Source organism: Ricinus communis, chromosome 7 (genome assembly GCF_019578655.1).
Source record: "Ricinus communis isolate WT05 ecotype wild-type chromosome 7, ASM1957865v1, whole genome shotgun sequence".
In the NCBI taxonomy this organism is placed as follows: Eukaryota; Viridiplantae; Streptophyta; class Magnoliopsida; order Malpighiales; family Euphorbiaceae; genus Ricinus; species Ricinus communis.
Window position 1 is genome coordinate 5,522,573 of NC_063262.1, and position 24,086 is coordinate 5,546,658.

A 24,086-nucleotide genomic window follows, 5' to 3' on the forward strand; every position below is an offset into this window, starting at 1 on the left:
GTTGGTTGTGTTGGATTGATAGGAGTTGGTCTGCTTTTGATTCCTGTGATGAATCCCAACTTTTCCTGCCGCTCAAACTGATGTATACTGACCTAGACCACTCAAAGTAGTTTTGGTTGCCTTTGAGCACAATGTTGGTTAGCTTTGAAACATCATTGTGAGACATTTTGAGTTTCTGTGGTTGGGGTAGATGATGAGAGATTAAACCTGCTCTGATACCATATGAAAGTTGTATTTATATTTTTGTGATTAAAAATGAATCTTTACAAATGAGAATTCTAAGCTATTTTGTGTAAGTTTGTTTTGATATATACATAGTTGAGCTGGTAACGGTCTTCAAGCTACCTAGGGAGCTCCTATGGTCTATGTCAACGTTAACTTCTCTTTTAGGAATGATTGAGCAACCTTTCTTCCTTAGGGAAGAAAGGTTGCTCCTTTTTCCTTTCTGCAGGCCTATGATGACTTGTCTGTACAGCAGAGAGCTGTACAGACCTGAGGCCATGCCCTTTGATCCTTTGACCTTTGGTCACTAGTGTAGTGGCTGGGTAAGTTTTCTTTCCTTCGGTCTTCAACAATACGCAAGTGTATCAAAAATCAGGTGAGTGTGTGCTAGAGTGACGTAAGGTAATGAAAGTGCGTATGAGTGCGAGTGTCCATTTGCGAGAGGTGTGTGCCAATTATAACGAGTGCAAGTATTTTATACTAAATTTTATTTAATATAAAAGAACTTTTTTATGTGCAATTAAGTCCTCTATTTAATTCTATAAGTAGTATTAATGATAAAGGGAGATAAAAAGAATTATATTTAAAAAAAATAAAGAAAATTGGAAGGTTATTTGTCCATCATAGAATAAAGAAAAATACTTGTGTTATCTTATATTTTTTAAAGCTGCTCTCTTTTAGCAGGCACCGAGAAACATATAATGAGAACCAAATTACAATAAAGTTTCTTGATTCCATCTAACTATTGATCAACAATTAGTATATGATCGTGGATTAAAGATGAATATGGAAATATCCACCAGAGCAACTCATCAGTGGACGGGACCACTTGCTGATACTCTAATCCTTGATCTGACTAAGGAAATTGTGCGATTGGATGTGATTGAGGAGATTTCAGTATACGAAGATGAACCTGATCAAATATAAATATGTGAGAAGAGGTTGAAGAGCATGGAATGAAATCATGTGTAAATACGATAAAAGGATAGAATTGAAGCCACTGATTTTAGTATAAGATTGGCAACTTTCAAAATCAAGTGACCTCAAGTAGAATTGCTTAATTTTGTATTCTTTGATGGATTCTCTTGCGGATTAGCCCTACCACCAATTTAATTTTAATAATATCGACAGATAATATTTTAATATGTTTGAAATTTTTATTTATTTTTAACATGGAACATAATAGAATTTGATGTAATTAAATATATTATATAATAAAATACATAATATAATATGAAATAGATATTATTCTTTATTAAGTTTCGCTACAATAAATAAAATTTATGTAACTATAGTTTTAATTTATAAAATAGAAGTTGATTTATTTATTTTTACTCTGCTGAAAGGAGACCTACAAAATCGAAGATTTATAATAATTCATGTATCGATCCTTACTGATCTAGAATTAGCAATTTTAATTTTTTAAGTTTGTTGAAAACTCTATATTTTAGTATATTGTATTTATATTTTCTACCTTTTCCTTCTATTAGAACTTATCAATTAATTATGGAAAAGAAACTGCAACATACATGTAAGAACTGCAAAATAAAATATTACGAAGAATCAAAATCCTTATATAAGGAATTACAAAAGAAATTCTTTTAACAAATATGAGAATTAGGTAATGACCCTTATTTTCTTTCAAATACAAAATTCAATAGCTTAACAATATCTTAATAATTTAACCATATCTTAATAACATAAAGTGAAGCATAGAAATCCCCTCTCCTTTATATTGCCAATCATGTGGAAGTATTTAAAGTTCAATGGCCAGACTTCAAAGTGTTGCCAATATCAATGACAAATCGATATCTAACATCTGCCTTCAACATCCGCTCCATGGCAGTGTTCACATAATCAACTGGAATAACTTCAATATCTGCTGTTATGCTGTGTTTGGCTGCAAAATCAAGCATTTCTTGAGTTTCCTTCATCCCTCCAATGCCACTTCCACCTACCATCTTCCTTCCTGTTTATCCACAATTGCAGCATCAATTGATTAGCCATAAAATTTATTTAAGAGTTCAATTTGTCACCAAGCGAATTGATTTACTTTTGTATTGACAAATGCGTACCCGCGAGCAATGGAAAGGCTGGTAGCTCAAGAGGCTTCTCTGGAGCACCAACCAAAACCAACTTTCCATGAGACTTGAGTAGACCAATCAATGGCAAAAGGAGGTGCATTGCGGACACTGTATCAATAATTCCATCCATTGTGCCCATTGCACCCTGTATTCGACCAGAAAAATTAATTAAGCACAAATAGCACTTGAATCAATAATTTGGACTCGCAAGTACTCGGCAATGTTTAATTAAATACCTTCATCTGATCCTGGTCACGGGTGACCAAAAATGAGTCTGCACCAAGACGCTCAATAGCCTCCTGTTTTTTGTTAGGGGAAGTACTAATGACTGTCACCTTAGCCCCCATTGCTTTTGCAAATTTCACTGCCATGTGACCAAGCCCACCAAGGCCAACCACAGCCAGCTGCGTACCAGGTTTGTCTAGTCCATAATATTTCAAGGGACTATACACTGTTATCCCAGCACAGAGTAGAGGTGCAGTAGCATCAAGAGGAAGGTTGTCCGGAATACGAACAACGAAGTGCTCATTGGCAACCATGATGTCTGAATATCCTCCATAAGTGGTGGTTCCGTCATAGTACTTGGCACCATAAGTTAGTATTATTTCGGGACAGTAATTCTCAAGATCATTGGTACAATTATCGCAGGATCGGCATGATCCAACCATGCAGCCAACACCCACTTTCTCTCCAACTTTGAATTTTTCTACTTTGCTTCCTACTTCTGTCACCACTCCCACAATTTCATGCCTGTAGTCGATAAAATTATGCATCGTGAGTAATAATATTAATGTTGGAGTAATAAATTGATTAGTAGAGTAGAAAGATGACGTAGTGTATACCCAGGGACAAGAGGGTAAGCAGAAATGCCCCATTCATTCTTGACCATGTGAAGATCAGAGTGACACATCCCGCAATACATCACTCTAAAAGACACATCTTTCTCTCCTGTTTCCCTACAAAACGGACACAGTTGAAATGGTGAAAACAAATATTAACTTGGAAAAGAAAAGAAAAAAAGAAACACAGATGTAAATATGCAAAGGAAAAGCTTTAGGAAAGATAGAAAAACCTTCTTGAAAATTTCAAGGGAGAGAGGACGCCAGACTGGTCCCTTGCTGCCCATCCAAAGGCCTGTCTTGGATGCTCTTCCTCTGGCACCATTTTTTTCTCTTTTCCTGAGTTAATTAAGATGGCAATTCGTACACTTACAATAAAAATATGTTGGAAGAGATTGGAAAAAAAGAGTAGCAGTGAATCTTTAATCTTTGGTAATGGCTTGGCATAAGGGCATGAGTCCTATGTATATCTAGTGATAGCTGAACATGGGAAGTTTCTTGGCATCGGCTACGCAGATGACGTATTAGCTGATTCTTCTTGTGGCTCTTACGCACTTGGTAATCAAAATGGAAGTGGCTGCATAAGTCCATGGAATCAGCCGTTTTGACTAATCAGAGACATTTTTAATTCACATCAGCATATTTTCTTCCTTCATTATTAAAAACACCTTAATTTTGGCCTTCTGTATAAATCTCTAATCAATTTGTGGAGCAGATGATTTCCTGAGTGGCCTGATTTACGTGACTAATTAATTGCAATACAATTCACAAACTTGAAGAGGAAGAAAAAATATAAAATAAACAAAACAAAACATAACAAAAGTAGGAAAAGGTCAATTCTTAGCTCTAATTTTTGTGGTTGTGGGTATCAAAGGATGAGGGAGAAGGTGCCAATATAATTAATTAGAAGAGATAAGTATAGGGTACGGGGGAGACAAAGACTACTGTGAAAAGTAACTCGCCTGATTGAATGCACTAACCTGTGTGGACCTTATAATTATATAATCTGATCTTTGTACTGTATATTGGTTTGAGTGTGAGTGGTCATCAATCACATAATTTACTTTGGGATATTTAGTTTTACTAAAAAATCAACCATTTGGAGACCACTTATAGCTACCACAGCAATGTAGTAGCTAAATAACCATTCAGCTACTATTTTATTTCTACTTGAAAATCAAACTAACCTTTTTTTAAATTTACTATCACATTTTGACCAAATAGCAACCATTTATAGTGATTTCTAAATAGTCACTAATTGTGGCGTCAAAATTTGACGAAAAAAATAACAATCATTGTGAGACCATTTATATGATGTGGTCGCTAATTTGATTGTCAGTTATTTATAGTGTCTTAACTACTACTGAAAGACTGGCCTTGTGATCTTTAGATTAGAGCCCAAAGATGTGGTCTCTATTTTAATTATCGGAATTATATCACAAATAATAATAAAATTAAATAAATATAAAATATAATAATAAAAATTGATTTAATAATAAAAAATAGAAAATAATATAATTTATACAAATATTATTTTATAAAAAATATTTAAATATAGTATTTTAATTTAAATATATTATTTAATTTATTTATTTTTTATTATAATATTTATTATTTAATATATTTATATATAAATTTAAAACAAAAGTATAATTAGATGTATCTTTTTTAAAAAAAGAAATTACATAAATTATTTTATTTTTTCCAATACTAATCAAATGCTACAATCTCATTTAATTACTTAATATGCAAAATGAAAAAGTAATTTAATTAGTTAGTATATAGAATGAAAAGTAATGAAATGGAAAGAGGTATAAAAACTTTGCATTTTGGATTGAAAGTTTAGCACATTTCATAGTCAAATTCATAGGCAAAACATAAAGAACTAAAACTCTTCTTTATAATTTGCAAGCTCTAATCTTATCTCCATCTTAAAGCCATTTTTTTTCACATAGCTGCCCTATTTCTATATTCTCAAGTCTTCACTGAAGCTTCAATTATCTTCTTCTTAAAATTCATCAATTGTTTAGAGCAGTCATCATCATCTTCTTTCTTTTTTCTTCAAATGGGCTTGCTCACTTTTCAAGAAGTTCTAAAGTCTGAAGAACTGGTATACCAATGTCGGAGATCTCAATCTTCGAGCAATTGTTAGTAATGTAGCCTTTAGTGAAAACTTTTCCACTTTTGATGTTAATGATTTTTCTCTTTCCTTGGAGAAACATGGCTCATTCATAGTACACTACGATGCCCACAATTAAGTCCTTACTAAACTCCATTTACATATAACTTATATCTTTTCACTTCTAATTAGTAACTCAATAGTAAAGTTTTCATCTTTTATAATTTGTGGTTTAATGTTCTTATCTTTGAGAACGTTTAGGTTGGGTTAAATTTTTCAATTTTTACAATTTTCTAGGTTAAAGCTTTTACTTTTTTAAGTTTCTAGGTTGTGTGCAAGATGTGCGGTTTCAGTTTATGAACAATATAAATGTATTAGAGAAGTAGTTAAATTGAACTTATGCTTATTCAAGAAACTGGGTATATGATCTGAGGAAGAATTCTTGGAATTTGGCAGTTTCTCTTAGGAATGATAGTGATATGATTAGAGTATCTTTTGAGATAATGAGCAAGAACTTGGGTGTTGAGTGGTCTTAGAAATCATTGCTAAATAAATACAGAAAGGTATATGAATTTATTCTCTCGTTTACTTCTTTATTTTTCTTTTTAACTTATTTGATATAAATTATTTTTTTCTTTAGTGTTTTAAAATAATTGCTGTAAATATTATTTCTAAAAAATATTGTATGGATTAGATTATAAGGTTAAATGTAGTATACTTAAGCCCAACTTAATAAGAATTTAAACTAACGCAGTTAGTCAATTGTCAACATGTTTCTGATCCTATAGGTCAATTGACTTCTTTGTATTTATGTGTATTTTTGTTTGAGGAGAAAAAAATAGACGAGTTATTCATTTAGTGAAGTATGTCATGTTGCATAATGGTTACACTTTGTGTTATTATTTATTTGTAATATATTTAATATATTTTTAGTAATTATATTGGTGAACTTTATCTCCTTCATCTTCCTCTATTTAATTTTGAGAATTAACCGAAGATTAGGTAGTTTCATGCTTGAGTGTTTTTAACATCTACTACTGTCATCTTATGATTATTATTATTTTCTTAATCATGATGTAGGGATTGGTTTTGTTATTCTTTTATGGATGTCTCTATTCTTTTAGGCTTATGAGTGGGATGGAAGGAATAGAGGTAGTATTTGACCAAATAAGGAATTTTGTTTTAGAAGATGATGCTGTAAGCATTTAATTTGTATATATATGGTTATATGTGTGTTTTACAGAGAAGAGAAGAGTAGTATTAGAAAATACATAGTAATGTACAATACTTTTACATAGGTGGTTGGTAATCTCTTCTTTTTATTCACTTTAAATTCATTTTATAGTTTACAAAAATAAAAAAAATCTTGAGCTCATGATTTCATGGACCTTACCTCCTTCCAATTGGGTAAAAATTAATACGGATAGTGTGATGAGGTCTTTTGGTCGAGCTTGAGCTGGTGGCTTAATTAGGAATTTTAATAGTATTTGGTGTTCAGGTTCCAGTGCCAAGATTGGAATTTGCAGTGTATTTGTTGCAGAGGCTTAGGATGTTATCTACTGTTTGAGAATGGCTTGGAATAGAGAGCATATGCAGGTGCTCTTGGAAGTGGATAATAAGGTTCTAGCTTATCTATTGGCTAATTTTGATTCTTCTCTTCAGTATCTCTCAATAAATGCTGAGATTCGAAGAATGCAAAAATAGAATTTGTCTGTCCAAGTAAGAACTGGTTTGTCCAAGTAAGCATATTTATAAAGAGGCTAATAGGAATGCAGATTGTCCTGTTGCTATGAGTTTCAGTTTGCCTTTGGGATGCCATTATCTTGATCAACCTCCAGATGATTTGAAGGACGTTCTCATGCAGTATAAGCTCGGTGTTTCTTTTTCTAAATTTGTGACTATTGTGTAGTCTGTCTCATAGGCTTTTGCCTCTTCTTGATTGAAGAAAAGTGAAATTTTCATTTGATTATAGATGTATAATATTACAATTATGTATATTTGATTTGGATTTAATTGTATATTATTTTTTTCTTTTAGTAGAATAATTTTATTTGTTTATTAATTTTATTTCTTAAATTTAATTTTAAAATTTAATTTTTAGAATAAGAATTATTTATAATATTAATTATAAAATAAATGTAAATAATAGTTAAAAAATTATATAAATTATAATAAAATATTAGCAACAAATCTAAAATAAAATCAGAGATAAATTTAGCTACCATATATGATGGTCTCTAATTTTAGCTACCACATAAATATGGTTGCTAAGTGGTCTTTATTTTGTCTTCCTTCATCTCCGATTATTTTCAATTAGCAACTATAATGAGACAAATAGCAACCATAAAATGTGGTTGTTATTTAGAGACTACTAATGTGATTGTTATCTTAGCAACCACATTAATTTTTTGTCGATATTTCATTTTGCGACCAACATTTTAGCTACCACTATAAGTTGTAGCCAAGTGGTCGTTGTTGGCCTTTAGCGACCACTTAAAGACCATCATATGTACATATTAACAAAAAGTAGTATACATTAAGTATACGTTAAGTACCTCAACCTTTTCCAAATGAAACAAAATACAAACTCAAAAAAGAATTGAATGGCAAAAGATATATGTTTGCTAAATCATAGTATCTTTTTGGGTATCTGAAACTTCTTAAAATGAAACGAAATTCAATCAATATGTTTAACAACAACTGGTATATCTTTATTAAAATATGGTATACATTAGGTATTTTTAGAATATCCGAAACTAATTTTACAAAAATAGAAAAGATGAAGAATGTGAAGTGTGGATAATTCTGAAAATAGCATGGGGTATTTTCTAAAAAAAATAAAAAAATAGAGATATTCTTATAATTATTTTTAAGAAATGGGTAAATGGTGAAATTTCCTCTTTAAATATGTTGGTTTAAGAACTCTAACTGAGCTTATCTTGAAGTTCAAGAATTCTGGATCCCTGTTAGTTAAATTGTCTATGGTTCTTTGTTGACTTGTGCTCTTGATATAGGTAGACAGTAGAAAATTTATATTATTGTGATATTTACTAAATCAGATTATTTTTACTCCATGTATTGCTAAATCGAGAAGGGTGTCTCAACTCTTCCTTTAAAGCAAGAAACTGAGCATGTGTCTTTGCCCTAGCCTTCCTCTACTAGGTATCAATGATCTTCCAAGTTTTCTAGAATGGTCTACAAGTCAGTGTGCTTATCTGGCAACAATCTTGGAGAGGTTTCAGAGTTTAGACAAAACTGATTAGGTATTCTATAACTCCTTTGAAGATCTGGAGATTGAGACAATTTTTACTCTATTTTGGCAGTTTCAACAATTAATAGGGCCAAAAAATCATATAATCTTTGGAATATGGCTAACATTTACAATTGTATGTACTACTTTAAATTTTATTAATTTAGCTCTTGCACGGTGAGAATTGTATCCAGCATTAAGATCTTCTCATGTTTAAGTTAAATATGATAGATAATATTTGTAATTTACATCTTTGATTTAGAATTAAACAATTGAGATTTTATTAAAAATTTTAAATATAAATTTTTTTTTAAAAAAAAAGAACAGCTATTTATTGGATAGAAAATTAAATTAATAGTCAAGATTGTACAAACATGACTTATCATGTTCAACTTAAACATGAGAGATCATGCAATTGTTGACTTGACCTTAGTAAATGTGCAAATATGAAAGGACCAACAAATTTGAATTACAATCTATGGATGATCTATTTAGAATTTATTCTGCTAATTTTATAATCTTCTTATGAGAAAAGAAAAACTAATGAATAGAAAAGTTATATTTATTTACTACATAAACCACATAATTGAAGTTCTAATAAATTCTACAATTTTGATGTTAAAAAGCTATTAAAAGCTATGAGGGGACTATGGCAATTGATAATAGTAGGTTCCATGGTGCCATCAACATACCTAGAACAATAAATTGATGGAGATACATCTTATGGTTCCAATCTTTAGAAACCAACAAGTGATGGGTGTTTGAGATAGCTAGGCACAAAGTTGCCAAAACCAATGATATATGTATCTTTTGGAAGCATGGTAGATATTTTAGCTAAACAAGTTGAAGAAAGGGCAATGGGTCTAAAGACAAGCAATAGGCCTTTCCTATGGGCTATGAAAGAATCAGAAAATAAGGTACCCCCTGAATTTTTAAACTCAATTACTGAGGTAGGACTTGTTGTGTCATGGTTCCACTAAATAAAAGTGCTATCTCATCAAGCTGTGGGTTGCCTTATTACGCACTGCCGATGGAATTCAACATTGGAGAGGATAAGCTTAAGGGTATCAATGATAGGTTTGACTCAGTGGAACGACCAGCCGACCAATGCTAAGTTAGTAGAGGAGGTGTGGAAGGTGGAAATAAAAGCTAAGAAGGAAAAGATAATATTGTAATAAGACATGAGCTTGAGAAATGTTCAAGGAAAATAAAGGTGGGAGAGAGAAGTCAAGAAATTCATAGCAATGCCTCTAAATTGAGAGATCTTACCAATAGAGTTGTTAGTGTAGGTGGGAGCTTAGATATAAATATTAATTAATTTATAAAGAAGTTGTTGAAGGGGAAGAAAGCATAATTGATAGTATGCCTTGATGAATCAAATAAAAATATAAATCATTTGTATGGTGAATTTTATTAGAAATTATACATTATTAACAAAGTTATTCATAAGTGAATAAAGCAATTCTAAAGCATATTATAATTTTTACTAAATCTTTTTTATGATCATAGACATAAGAATGATATACAAGACTTCAAAATCTACATTTGAATTCGTTTGAGATAGCAAATAACATCATAAACATGTGGAAAAGATTATCGACTATTCTTCAGTGCAACGAGGGAAGATACATCTCTTTCTTTCAATTTTCCAAGCGCTGATTTTTTAGGAGAATTCACATCTTACAAGTATTATTATCATTACAGACTTCACCCTGCAAGGATAACGTAAGGCCATGCACAAATCAAAACCAAACATCTCATAATAATTAGCACATATGTGCATTTCCTCATTTGAGCAAATTTCATCGAAATTCAGGTTTGTGCAATATTTCTACTATTTCACTGCAATATCTGATATGATTGTGAATGTTACCGCCATCTCAAGAGTGATGTGAGAACCAATTTTACCACCATCTTATATTGATACTAAAAGTCAATTTTATCATCTTAAAGCATGTTTGTTATTATAGTTCTCTGTTTAATCATTGAACAAAGGTTAGTAACAAGTTCCTGTCAAAAGTGAAAAATTTATAGTCCCTCGATAGCAAAAATAAGAAAATCTATCTGATTGATTTGCTTACCTTCTTTTTTCTTGCTACCAAAATTTCTTCTAAAGGTGGGCGGCCTAAAAATCAAAGCAAAAACAAGCAATGCAATTAATAAATGGAAGTACTATATTAAAGAAAAGAGAGATCTTCTAATAGCCAAAACTCAATTCAGAAAACAAAATGTAATCTACTAACCCGTGATTTGAAGCCGATATTTAGCCCAAAAACTGTACACAACATCAGCTATTGATCCAATCTGAAAATAGAATGATCTTGTGGTATTACTAAAACATGAATAAGAGGATAAAAACATAAGTTCATAAGGGGTTGCAACACATATTTAGACCTATGATTTAATACTTACAGGTTCATATTTAGTAATGGCATAAACCCACCCAAGGCCAACTTGTTCATATAACCTTCTAAATGCCTGCAAAAGTTTGTACAAATATTAAGAAAGGCATAAGAAAAAATAACTACTAACCTAATATCAAGGGCTTGAGAGATATTAGAAGTAGAGACATACTTCAACATCTGTGACTATAGTTCCATCAGAAAGTATTGCATGAATTCTTCCCATAACCTACACAAACAAACTATAGAAATTAGTTTTTATCGTGTCCAAGTATAAATAACGAGCTGGTGCTAAGCATCAAAGCAATAGAGAAGGAGTTCTTGGCAATCAAAATAATCTAACACTAATTACATACTGTCGTGTAGTCTAGGCCTTGATTCTCCTCTGGAGAATAATCCTTGGAGCTTATGTCAACAAACTTAATGGTGTCATAACTTTTATTCCTCTCTCTAAGCATATTGACCTGATAAGGTATAAGCACACACGGAAGAAAAATCATTTACTACACATATAACATTCATAAATAAACATATCAAAATTAAGCATCCAAAAAGAAGAAGAGAAATTGAGGAAGTAAAGAAACAAGAGAAATCATAATAAGAATAAGCTACCTCACGCATGCAGAGTGGGCAATCACCATCATACAACATTTTGATCTTCCAAGGAGTAGATTTTTCTTCATTTTTTTTCTTGGTTGTAACAGGATCCACAATTGCCTTATGTATTGCACGAACTGAATACATAAACTTTCCTGCAAAAGGAACCATATATATTTATATCAGGATAAAGTTGCTACAATAATAAATAAAATCTCCTTAAAATAAAGTTTTTTTTTTGCTTAATTATCAAAGAATCCTCTAAGACCAATCCAATTTAAATTTCTTTCAAAAGATACATGAGAAATACTAAATCAATAAAAAGAGAAAAGGAAAAGTAGAACACGCGAAAGAAGATGAATTGGGAGGCTGATTGATCACCAGTTTGAGAAGTAGGATAGAATGTGAATCTTTTAGGAGGATATGAAGAAGAATGATGAAATCTGAACGTGAGATAACGAGGAACTGATAGACTAGATTGATAGCTTCCTCTTCTTGCAACATTACAGGCAGTAACAACTCCTTTTATTGCCATTTTCTCTTTTTGCCTCTATTTACAAGCTCAACTATCTAATTCTCCATCTTCTCTTTTCCAGACCGTGTAGTCTAATAGGACATATACTCTATCCACTGTCTTCTATTTGATCCAATTTCTAAATATCCTGCATAATACTACTCGGTAGAGAAGAATGAGTAAAAATAGTAAAAACATAAACAAATAATAAAGGAAAACAAGTAAAAGGTTTGGTGTATATATATAAGTAATAAAATCTGAGATACTCATATATATACCCTAATGATCATAGCCATAATATAGGTGAAGATCTCTTTCCTAGCAACTCTAAGCATGAAACTCTATCATACGTGCGTAGACAATGCTTCTAAAAAAGCGACCATCCAATAATATATCTCAAAGGCATTTGCATACTGAATGTTTTCTCATAGACAGTTTTTTATCACTTTTCTTTTCTTTTATTTAATCAACACCCAATATCTAAGATATTGATCATACAAGCCCCTCAAATCAGTATATACTCAACTTATCTAGCGGCATAAAATATTATTTTATACATAATTAAAAGGATAATTAATATCTATCTTATATATTTTTTCATTTTATACTAATTACCCTTTAATGTTTAAAAATTATATTTCTTCATCTTTTTATTTTATAATTTTATACTATAAAATCTTTAATTAGAAATTTCTTTAAACAATGGTTAATTACAATTGGTTTTATACTATTTGCTCCTTTTTTTTTGTATAATATATAAATTGCCCTGTATATTTTATTTATTGTTCTAAAATCTCCCCCTTGCATTTTGAAAGTTGATATAATTAAAAATCTAAATTGAAAAAAAAAATTGATCCTTAAATTTCTAAAAAAATATATAATTTGATCCTTAAATTTCCTACAAAATTACAATTCTATTGCAACAAAATTAATAATAAGAATAATATTTATTTTATTTTATTAATTTAAAGTTAAATTATATGAATTTATAATATTTTGCTAAATGTAAATACTTTTAAAATATTTAAATTTTGTTAGAATTAGATTACACTAAAAGTTTGGGTAAAAAAATATTAGTTAATGATTTTTGGTGGGGTAATAGCTTGGTTGGTGCCAAAATTTTAGTCTGGGTTTCTAATTAATACCAATACTTTAATTTTTTCTTTCTAGTACTAAAATTTTAATTTATGTTACAAGCAATGAAACCCATTGGGAATCTAATCAAATTTAATGACGTGGAGGGAGGAGCTCCATATCAAAATTCCACTCATCGTCCACGTAACAGAAATTAATATTTTGGTATCAAAAAAAAAATTAAAGTAATGGTATGAATTGAAAACAAAGACCAAAACTTGTTTTATCAATTTAGTCATCTAATTGTCTTGAATTTACATGAAAGGTATAATAATTAGTTTTATTGAAAAATAATAGGGTCCTAATGTAATAAACAAACTTTAAGAGGCAATTTATGTATTACACTAAAAACCAAGAAATAAATAGTATAAAATCAAACTTAGCTAACTATTGTTTAACGGCAATTCTCGTCGAAATGACCTTGTAATATAAAACTACACGATAAAAAGATAAAAATATATAATTTTTAAATATTAAATAATAACTAGTATAATATAGAAAAAGAGAGAGTGCAAATAATAATTATCCCATAATTAAAGTCTAAACTACCATTGTCCATTTCCAAATTCTATAGAAAATATTTCAGTTTCTAATCAGATTTATAGGTAAAAGGAATTATTTTATAAAAACGTTTAAAAGAAATCATATATACAATCTATTTATATATAAACAGGAAAAAGAAGAAAACATTTTAAATTGACTAAAATATTTTTAGAAATAATTAATAATTACTAATTTTATCCTAATTCTATATATAATTAATTTAATTTCATATATTTTTAATCATATTAGAACTTATTAGTGATTAATCTAATTCAATCCTAATCCTATCATAATTTCATATTCATTCCTAATCCTACAAGAAATTGATGAATTACTATATGTATATATTTATAAGGGAATTCAAGTAGTTTAATATAAATTTTTAAAATAATTAAAAATAAAAAGTGAGAAAAAGAAAAGATTAGATACTTTTAATTTTATTTTAGTGATATATTAATTCATATATTCATTATTATTATAATTTATTAGTAGAATTATTGCAAGTGAATTACTTTAAATAGTCAATATTTTTTTTACTTTATTGTTTGTAAATTCAGTGCAACATATCATACAACATAGAAATATAACTACAAATTAATTCAATACCCATAGAGACCATAAATATGCCTCCATGAATATATAACTACAAAAGTTTCATAATCAAATTGAGCCCCCAATTACAGTTATGCCCGACTTACCACAATTCACAACACATTAATTACCAAATCTGAAAATAGAGAAAAAGCACTTTTCTTAAAATAGCTAATTTATAAAAGATAAGTTTAGAAAAATTGAACAAGATTCTAAATAGACTTATGTGCACACGAATCAAATAAGAGGACCATGAAGATCTGTTCATATCAAAACCTAACAATATATATATATAATCCCAATAAAAGAAATTCAGAATGATTTCAATTAATTCTTAGAAACAATAACAAAAATCAAAGTCAAGAAAATTTACCTCTGAATATTATTGTCCAAATTCAAAACTTTCTTGAAAGCTTGAAAGCAATTGATTTTGATCAATGCGAGTAATTTCTTCAATCAATTGTTTCCATAACTCTCTCTGCTCCGCCTTCCCTTTCTTATTTCTCTGAGGCCTTTGTCTTTCTCCTGAACTTCTTCTCTTTTCTTTTTGTTTTTTTCTTTTTTCCCACTTTCTTGGCTACACGTTGTCCACAAAAACAAGGGTGGCTCTAAAGCTGCCACGAGGCTTTTACAATAAACTAATTAGTTTAATCCTTAAATATTTAATACTTTTACCTTTCAGCTCCAAGACATTCTTCTTAGTTCATTTAAATCCATAAGTAATTTATATTTACTCCTTAATACCATTATAAAAAGTTATATTTTGCATAATTAATGAATTTTTAAAGATTAAATATGCTAATAATAAAAAATAAACATATATATATATATATATAATTCTCAGAATATATTTCTAATTATAATATTAAAACTACTCTCAAATCAATTAAATTGAATGGTCATTATAAATATATTTATTAGAAATTAACTGAATATATAAACAACAATGATTAGTTAATTTAATTTCAATCATCAAATTAAGTAGTTAAATAAACTTAGCAAATTTAAAACATCCATAAAACCATTAGATTCTAAATAAAAAACTAAAATTATTCTAGGTCACGGGTGTTTTGGTTGACTAACTCTATATGGCAATCTTATTCAATAAAAAAAAAAGAAAAAATTATAAAAATATCCATATTTTTTAATTTTTTATTAAAAAATTACAGGATAAAACTTCTTTTTTTATTTTTACTATGTGAAAATATTAAAAATACAGTTTTCTTTTGTTTTTTTTAAATATAATATTTGATCATTTTTTAATTTTTTAGTTATTAATATAATCAAAAAACAACTACACTGTATTTTTTAAGAAGGAAGTTTTTTAATATTTTTAAAAAATAATTTATGCAGTAAAAATGATATTTTTTTTATTAATTTTCAGATATTTTTAAAAAGTTTCCGAAAAAAATCTGCATGGCAATCTGACCTCCCCAAGGACCATTTTCCTTTTCTTTCTATTGGCCGAAAATTAAGGCATATTATATATTGATCTAGAGATACAATGTATCATACTTATGCGTCCAAAATACACGACTTTTATTGATACCATATGTGTGTAACATTTTGTTTTTTTATCTATAGTTTTATACAATATATACATTATTTGTACGTAATTTTTTGTTATTTATTTTATTTATAATTTTAAAACTAGAATTATATTATTTTTATTTTTATTTTATTTTTCAGCATTCAAAAAATAATTAAAAGTTTATTACTTTTAGATAATTACATTAATGGTTAAATCTTTTATTTATTTAATTCTTCAAATTAAAATTTTATTAATTTCTCTAAGAAAAAATACATTAATAGTTGAATTTTTATCTTTATTTAATTCCGATGATAATATGATAATTTTAATATCATAGATAATAGTAGAAACAATAAAAAATTAATTTTCCATAAAATTAATATATTTTTATTTATAAATTATAATATTTTTATAAATAGTTTTTTTAAATTACTTTTTTAAGAATTTTTATATAACATTGAATTTTTATTATTATATATATTTATATTTGATAAGTTATAAATTCATTAAATATATATTGTAAATTCATTGGTGATACGGAGGAGTTCATTGAAGATTTACCGTTGAATATGGTTATAAATAACAAAATCATTATATATTGTTAATAGTTTTATTAAATATAAGGTATAGGTTTATTATTTGTCAATAATAAATTTATCGGTTAATAAATAAATATATTTTTAAAATTATAAATTTCTAAATTATAATCTATGAACCTCGTAACCTATAACTCTGTATTTTTTTAATAAATTTTTGGATTATTATATATAAACCTCAAATATATTTATAATAAATTTATAATTTATAATTTATGAATTTGTTGTTATCTACCAACTTGTAATTTTATGATTTAAATTTATAATTTTTATTAGTGAACTTTGTTCATAATCTATGTTTGTATTTATAATTTATAATTATAAATAAAAATTATTAATTTTAATATTTTATTATTTTTATTATATTTTAAAATTAAAATATTATTATGTAATATTAAAAATTAAAATTAAACCTTTTATGAACTAAAACATAACATATAATATATATTGAAATATGATTAAATTCCATATTTTTATAGAAAATATGAAAGTTAATAAAATTTTAAATATGTATAAAAGTTTGATTTTAATATATAATATATCATATTATAAAATTATTAGCATATCTGAAAAATAAATTTAATGTCGTAATAAAAAATATAAATTATACTAAAAATATAAAATTAAAGTAAATAATAATAACATAGTAGAAAATAAAAAAAAAATAAAAAGAAATATGGTAAAAAAATAATAAAAAAAAGAAGGTAGGTTTACTTCATAACAAATCATAAACACGAATCCACAATATAACAATCCGAAAATTAAATCGACGCACGGGCATGTCAGAGCCTTAAAAGCTCCACTTGATTGTAATAATTGTTTCATAGAGAGACTTTCCACAGCTCATCAGTCACCAATCTGCCAAACTTAGGATTTAGCTGGGATGAAAAGGAAAAGGAAGTCTAGTAAATTAATTATTAGTCTACGATATGGATAAATTAAATTAAAATAGTATAAATTTATATTTAATAAAGTATAATAAATATAATATAATTAACTATGTGCAATGTGTTTATTATTCCATTATCATATTTGGTCATAACAAAAATATATAATGCAATATAATTATAATTTTTATTTTACTATTTAATTTATTTATAATAGAAATAAGATATTAAAATAAATTATTTCAAAATAATATTAATATTATTTTTTATAAATTATATTAATAAAAAATAATATTATATATTTTAAATAATTATGATTATATAGATTTTATATTGTATTGAACATTATTATCAAATTAAAAATAATTTATTATATTACATAATTATTATTACATTACATTAAAAATTTTAATAATTAAATAAAATAATAAATATATAATATAACGATAATTTCATTACATATTTCTTATATCATTCTAAAAGTGTATTGTTTTATAATAACCTGACAAATAATATGATATTTATTCTGAGGTTTAATAGAATTATAAAAATAGTTTATCTAGACCTAATCCATTTCAAATTATAGAAATAGAACTAGGACAATAGTGATGTTGGATTCCACTAGAAAATCAAAATCGTAAAAAGACTAGGATTAAGGTTATATATATATATATATATATATATATTAATTTTTAAAATTTAAAATTTTTTGACTCATGTGATTAACACCAAATGGTAGCTTTTAAAGTCTACGTCATTTCCCATAAAAATCATGTTGTTTTATTACAAGTAAAATAAAATATCATTTATTGGAAAAAATATTGTTAAAGAAAATATTGGTTATTTTTGAAAAGAAATATAAATTTTAGTATTCAATGTACTATATACTAATAAGTTTATATTATATATATATATATATATATATATATATATGTGTGTGTGTGGAAATTTATACTTATTATTTCATTTTAGCTTTATTGTCTAATTTCAACTGTTAATAATTAAAAAATAAAAAAATGAGCTAAACTTTCATAAATGCGTTTAAATTAGACTGCCGTTGCGATTTCTCGTTATACCAAAACAAACAAAGGCAGCCATGTCTCCATGTCTCATTTTGAGGCTGAGGCAACCAATCCTAAAGTAATTGTTAAGAAAATCCTCACTACTGATGATGGGACGATAATGGAGGTGTTGAGAAATAACGTTAATAATCACAGAAATATGAATAAACAAGCAAGAAAATTAAGAACACGAGGTTCGGTAATATGCCTACGTCCCCGGGAGCAATGAGGGGCTGTATCTATTATTATTCGATAATCATACACACTATTAGGTTATAAATATATATATATATAACCTTTGGTATAATTACAAAAATACCATGTGCCATACCGCAAGGCCATTGCCCCTACACCCCCAACCCACTTAAACCGTAGCCCGTAGACTAACTACGAAACTCCCTCATCGGACATATGATGTCGCTCCACTCACTCACTCCATTCCGCTTCAACATATGTCCCTTAAACTAGTATATGAGTCATTACCTAATAGGAGGGCATGAAAGAGTATGAGAAGGATGACAATAATGAGGATGGGAGTTTAAAACAAAGCAGGAAAGAAAAGAAAAAAAAAATCATGTAGAGAGAAAATGATGAGTTAATAATTTTTTTATTAAAAGATTACAATTTAATTTCTTTTCTGCTTGTGATTTGTTCTTAGTTAGAAAGAGAAAAAGAATGTGAGGAGAGATTGACAATATTGTAGAAGTCCTTTTATTTTGAGCATTTTAAACTGAATTAATAAAACAGTTTATTGCCTAAATTAATGTGTGTGCTTAGTGTCTAATAAGGAGGCATAATGACCATTTTATGAAATGTCCTAGATAAATTGGCCGTGATTTTTTAATCTAGGGTTAATTGGATCTAGCTGACAAGGCTAGAGGGCAATTTGCCACTTTAGTCGTTATCTATATATATATAGTCCTTAATTATACTATATGCATTTGTTGAGTACAGACATGAAGCTACAGGAGTGGTAACTGAGGTAGGAAACAAAGCCAGAAAAATATTAAAGTTGAAGATAATGTGATTGTTGACACATGTCGTCCTGCCATAATTGTACCACCTGTTAGCATAATGTAGCATAGTGTACAATGTATTTTTTATAGTTAGTTATAACAATTCTGTTATAACAAAATTAGCTGAGCTGGAAAGTTATTTTTGTCTTGTAGTTAGTGTATAAGTTAAAACTCTCGTTAAGTTTTATGTATGTGAGATAGATGAAAAACATAACTTTCTCACTTTACTCTTTTTTCTCAATTCTTAATTGATATTGAACTTGAATTCAAGTTCTTCATGGTATCGGAGCATTTCTGATATTAAGATTCCTTGATTTGTTCTTCTTTTCATCTTATTCACAATCTTTGTGTTTATCTTTTTAATTTTGCTTCTTCGATTTTGCTTACTTTTCACAATGGCAACTAAAATCAATTCGAAGACACCAGAAACCCTAGAAATTGAAGAATCGAATCAATCAATTGGAAATATTTTCTTATGAGTACACTCTTCAATGGAAACAACTATCTTTCTTGGAGTCATTCCATAGAAATTGCTCTAGGGGCAAAAGATAAGCTAGGGTTTATAACTGGTGATATAGTAGCTCCTCCTAGTAACTCAAAGGAATATAAATTTTGGAAAAAGCAAGATTGGATGGTTATGTCTTGGATACTGAATTCTATTGCAAAGGATTTATCAGAAGGCTTCATGTATGCAAGAAACTCAAAGAAACTGTGGGAAGAAATTCAAGAAAGATTTGGAGAATGTAATGGACCTTTGGAGTTTCAAATCCAGAGGGAAATCAGTTCTATTAAGCAAGACAACAAGTTTGTTGCACTCAGATCCTATGTGAGTGATATTAGTATGGGTCTCATTTGGCAAGAAAATAGGTGATGGTTTTTTTAAAAGTTTAGGCAGATTCAAATAGTGAAAAGTGGCAGTCATATGATTTGTAGCACCTATATCTACAATCCAAATAGTTACACCATGTATATTTGGATAGAAATTAGAATAGGCAGTAGAATTACCTAAGAAACAAGCAGCTGCATTAGCAAAATCCATCTCCATATTTTCTTTGCCCTTCATAAACTTTAGAAACTCTTGTTGTACAACAGAGCTAACAATCTTATCAATGTCATTCATTTTAAAACTAGTATCATTCTCCTCATTAAATGGTGTCTCCATAGATTCTTTCTAAGAAACATGTGCTGCAAACCTCCCTCTGTTTCCAGCTTGATTCCATTTTCCAGAATTTCTCCCAAAATTCTTTGAACCTTCATAAGCATCTCTCGGCTTTTTATACCACTCAGGATAACCAATTAGCTTAAAGCACTCTTCCTTAGTATGGCCGTTCTTTTTACAGTAATTACAAAATTTGTTTAGATCTTTTAGCCCTTTGGTTTCTCCTTTCCTTGTAGATTGATCAGTTTTCACCATCATTGTTGCATCTTCAATCAGTCTAGAAGCAAAATTAAAAATAAATTTCTGCTTTTCATTTTTCAAAACGAGTGCATAAGCCTTGTTTGTACTAGGCATAGGTTCCATCATCAACAAATTACTTCTTACAGTTTCAAAAGAAACATTTAGCCCCATCAAGAATTGCATTATCTTATTTCTACAAGACATCTCAGCTAGTCTTCTATTAACATTACAGGTACATTTATTGCAAGAACAGGAAGGTATAGGGGCTAACTCACTAAATTGATCCCATAATTTCTTCAGCTGAATTCCAAATTGATATTGAAAAATGTTTTGTTTGTTCCTGCTTTTAAATATAATCTACTTTCTATTAGTAGATTAATTTTTGATAACAATGTTAAGGTGACATTTTATTCTCTTGGCTGTGTTTTCCAAGACTAGCGGAGTGATCAAATTGTTGTTGTTGGCAAACAACATACTGGTTTATATAAGATAGATGCCTCAAGTTTTCATTTCACTATAGAATTACTGCAACAAGTAATATCTTCTTCTGTTTTACCTATTAATAATACTGTCAAAAGTTTGTATAAAAATAAGGATATTTTCTTTAGTTGCATGAATGATCAAAGCTGTCTTCTTTGGCATTCTAGACTAGGACATCCTTCTTTTGATCAAAGTTCTCATATTTCAGAATTGAATGTAAAGAAACCAAAAGATCACATTTGTATTGTGTGTCCTCTTGCTCAACAGTAAAGATAAAACTCAAGTACCTAAAACTATTGTGAATTTTGTGTTTTCATTAAAAGACAGTTTCAAACCTCTGTTAAAACATTAAGAATTGATAATGGCACAGAATTCATAAACTCCACCTTAGCTGAATACTTGTCAAGAAAGGGTATTGTTCATCAAAGAAGTACACCCTATACTCCACAATAAAATGGAGTTGTTGAGAGAAAACATAAGCATCTTCTTCAAGTTGCTAGAGCTCTTAAACTCAATGCCTCTCTTCCATCAAAATTCTGGGGAGAGTGTATTCTTACAGCAACCTACCTCATAAATTTACTACCTTTATCTGTTCTTGGCTAGAAATCACCTTATTCTTTGCTTTTCTCGAAATCACCACCATATTCTTCCCTTAAAGTTTTTGGTTGTTTATGTTTTGCTACAAATATTCAACCAAATAAGTCCAAGTTTGACAATAGAGCTATCAAACGTATATTTCTGGGTTATCCACCAGGGCAAAAGGCTTATAAAGTTTATGATTTAGATTCACATACTATTCTTATTAGTAGAGATATTGTTTTTCATGAAAATATATTTCCTTTCTCTTCCATCAAAACTAACAATAATGATACTTGTTTTCCTGTTTTTGTTGAAGAGGACAGTTATGAGAATTATGTTGATTGTTTACCTACTATTTCACATGAAAATGATAATTTTACAAGTTCTCATATTCCTTCTTCTACACCTCTACCCAGAACTGTTCATTTACCCGGTTACCTTAAAGACTATTATGTCTCTTTTCAAGACATTCTTCAAACCTTGCCATTGCAGACTTAACCCTTTTCCTATCTTTTTCTTCTTCTTATAAAGATTTTGTGGCTCATGTATCTATGGATTCTGGACCTGCATCTTTTACTATTGCACTGAAAGACCCTAGGTGGGTAGAAGCCATGGATCAAGAATTAAGTGCCTTAGAATCCAATCATACTTGGGATTTGATTGTTTTACCCAAAGGAAAGAAAGCCATACGTTCCAAATGGGTATTTAAAATTAAAAGGTATGCTGATGGTACTGTTGATAGATTCAAGGCAAGATTGGTTGCCAAAGGTTTTAGTCAGGTTGAATGAGAGGATTATACTAAGGTCTTTTCTTCTGTAGCTAAGTTAGTCACAGTCAGATTACTTATTACTACTGCAACCATCAAACAATGGCCTTTATATCAACTTGATATTAACAATGCTTTTCTTCATGTATTTATAGATGAAGATTTGTATATGTTGCCTCCTCTAGGATATTCTAAAGCTCAAAAGGGTCAAGTTTGTAAACTTAAAAGATCCTTATATGGTCTTAAACAAGCCTCTAGACAATGGAACAAGGAGTTCACTACTGCCTTGATGAATTTTGGATTTTCTCAATCAGCTCATGATCATTGTCTATTTGTTAAGTCTTCTGGTGACATTTTTACTACTTTGTTAATCTATGTTGATAATGTGTTAGTCACAGGTAATTCTAATTCTGAGATCCAGCAACTTAAGTCTTTTTTAGATGCACAATTTACCATTAAAGATTTAGGACATGCTAAGTATTTTCTAGGCTTGGAAATAGCTAGATCAACTACATGCACTTTTCTCTCCCAGCAGAAATATATGAGAGACTTAATTCTGGATTTAGGTCTATCTCATGTTAAACCAGCAAGTGTCCCTCTACCTTCATGCATCAAACTAGTCTCTATTGATGATCCTGACTTTTCTGATTCTGAAAGATATAGAAGACTAGTTAGCAGGCTTTTATATGTGAATCTGACTAGACCAGACCTCAGTCATGCTGTTCAACGACTTAGTCGACACATGAGTAAACCTAGCCAAATTCACTGGGATGCTACTATTCATCTTGTTAGATATCTCAAGGGTTGTTCTTCTCAAGGTTTATTCTATCCTGCTGCCTCTACTTGTACTTTTACAGCTTATTGTGATGCTGATTGAGCTTCTTGTCCAGACACCAGAAAATCTCTCACTAGTTTCTGCATTTTTCTTGGTTCCTCACTCATTTCTTGGAAGACCAAGAAGCAAAACACTGTATCCATATCTTTAGCTGAGGCAGAGTATAGGAGTATGGCCTCCACTGTTTGTGAACTTCAGTGGATTGTATATCTTCTAGCTGACCTTTCCTTTCCTGTACAGCTCCCTATTCCTCTGCTTTGTGATAACTAGGCTGCCCTTCATATAGCATCAAATCCAGTCTTTCATGAGAGAATCAAATATCTGGATATTGATTGTCATATTGTTAGGAATCAACTAAAGGCATGTTTTATTTCTACAGCTTATGTGCCTTCTCATCAGCAGCTTGTAGACATATTAACCAAACAGCTTTCCTCCACCAGGCACAATGTCATGCTCTCCAAGCTGGGACTCCTGGATATTTCTTAGTCCTCTCCAGCTTGAAGGAGGGGCTGTTAGCATAATGTAGCATAGTGTAGAGTGTATTTTTTATAGTTAGTTATAACAATTATGTTATAACAAAATTATCTGAGCTAGAAAGTTATTTTTGTATTGTAGTTAGTATATAAGTTAAAACTCTAATT

At 29.0% G+C, this 24,086-nt stretch overlaps 2 protein-coding genes and 1 pseudogene across 3 annotated transcripts; 1 reads left to right on the plus strand and 2 right to left on the minus strand.

Moving 5' to 3' along the window:
* Positions 1-1,752: 1,752 nt before the first annotated feature.
* Positions 1,753-3,929, minus strand: LOC8261810 (probable mannitol dehydrogenase). Its single transcript, XM_002534240.4, has 5 exons — positions 3,379-3,929; positions 3,149-3,262; positions 2,543-3,056; positions 2,298-2,451; positions 1,753-2,191 (listed from the first exon to the last, which is right to left on the minus strand). Exons 1-5 carry the CDS (start codon positions 3,468-3,470, stop codon positions 1,986-1,988), a joined length of 1,080 nt encoding a protein of 359 aa, XP_002534286.1. The 5' UTR covers positions 3,471-3,929; the 3' UTR covers positions 1,753-1,985.
* A 4,241-nt stretch (positions 3,930-8,170) lies between these two features.
* Positions 8,171-9,868, plus strand: LOC125370615 (annotated as a pseudogene).
* Positions 9,869-9,994: 126 nt separating this feature from the next.
* LOC8261811 (uncharacterized protein At5g50100, chloroplastic) lies at positions 9,995-14,872 on the minus strand. 2 transcript variants are annotated; one of them, XM_048376521.1, is made up of 9 exons: positions 14,669-14,872; positions 11,895-12,175; positions 11,529-11,668; positions 11,273-11,380; positions 11,089-11,145; positions 10,927-10,992; positions 10,758-10,818; positions 10,596-10,639; positions 9,995-10,226 (listed from the first exon to the last, which is right to left on the minus strand). In XM_048376521.1, the coding sequence occupies exons 2-9, from the start codon at positions 12,046-12,048 to the stop codon at positions 10,188-10,190; spliced, it is 669 nt and encodes a 222-aa protein (XP_048232478.1). In that variant the 5' UTR covers positions 12,049-12,175; positions 14,669-14,872; the 3' UTR covers positions 9,995-10,187. The 2 variants fall into 2 exon arrangements, with proteins under 2 accessions (XP_048232478.1, XP_048232477.1); XM_048376520.1 differs by having other exon boundaries at positions 11,895-12,185; positions 14,669-14,870.
* Between the last annotated feature and the right edge of the window lie 9,214 nt (positions 14,873-24,086).

What these genes read in the sequence shown, in the direction of transcription:
- LOC8261810 (XM_002534240.4), bottom strand. Translation starts at nt 3,470, where the DNA reads ATGGTGCCAGAGGAAGAGCATCCAAGACAGGCCTTTGGATGGGCAGCA. An exon ending in GCTTACCCTCTTGTCCCTGG is followed by an intron (nt 3,057 to 3,148) that starts GTATACACTACG and finishes TATCGACTACAG; the next exon opens with GCATGAAATTGTGGGAGTGG. An exon ending in GTGACCAGGATCAGATGAAG is followed by an intron (nt 2,452 to 2,542) that starts GTATTTAATTAA and finishes GGTCGAATACAG; the next exon opens with GGTGCAATGGGCACAATGGA.
- LOC8261811 (XM_048376521.1), bottom strand. Translation starts at nt 12,048, where the DNA reads ATGGCAATAAAAGGAGTTGTTACTGCCTGTAATGTTGCAAGAAGAGGA. An exon ending in GCCCACTCTGCATGCGTGAG is followed by an intron (nt 11,381 to 11,528) that starts GTAGCTTATTCT and finishes ATACCTTATCAG; the next exon opens with GTCAATATGCTTAGAGAGAG. An exon ending in CTATAGTCACAGATGTTGAA is followed by an intron (nt 10,993 to 11,088) that starts GTATGTCTCTAC and finishes AAACTTTTGCAG; the next exon opens with GCATTTAGAAGGTTATATGA.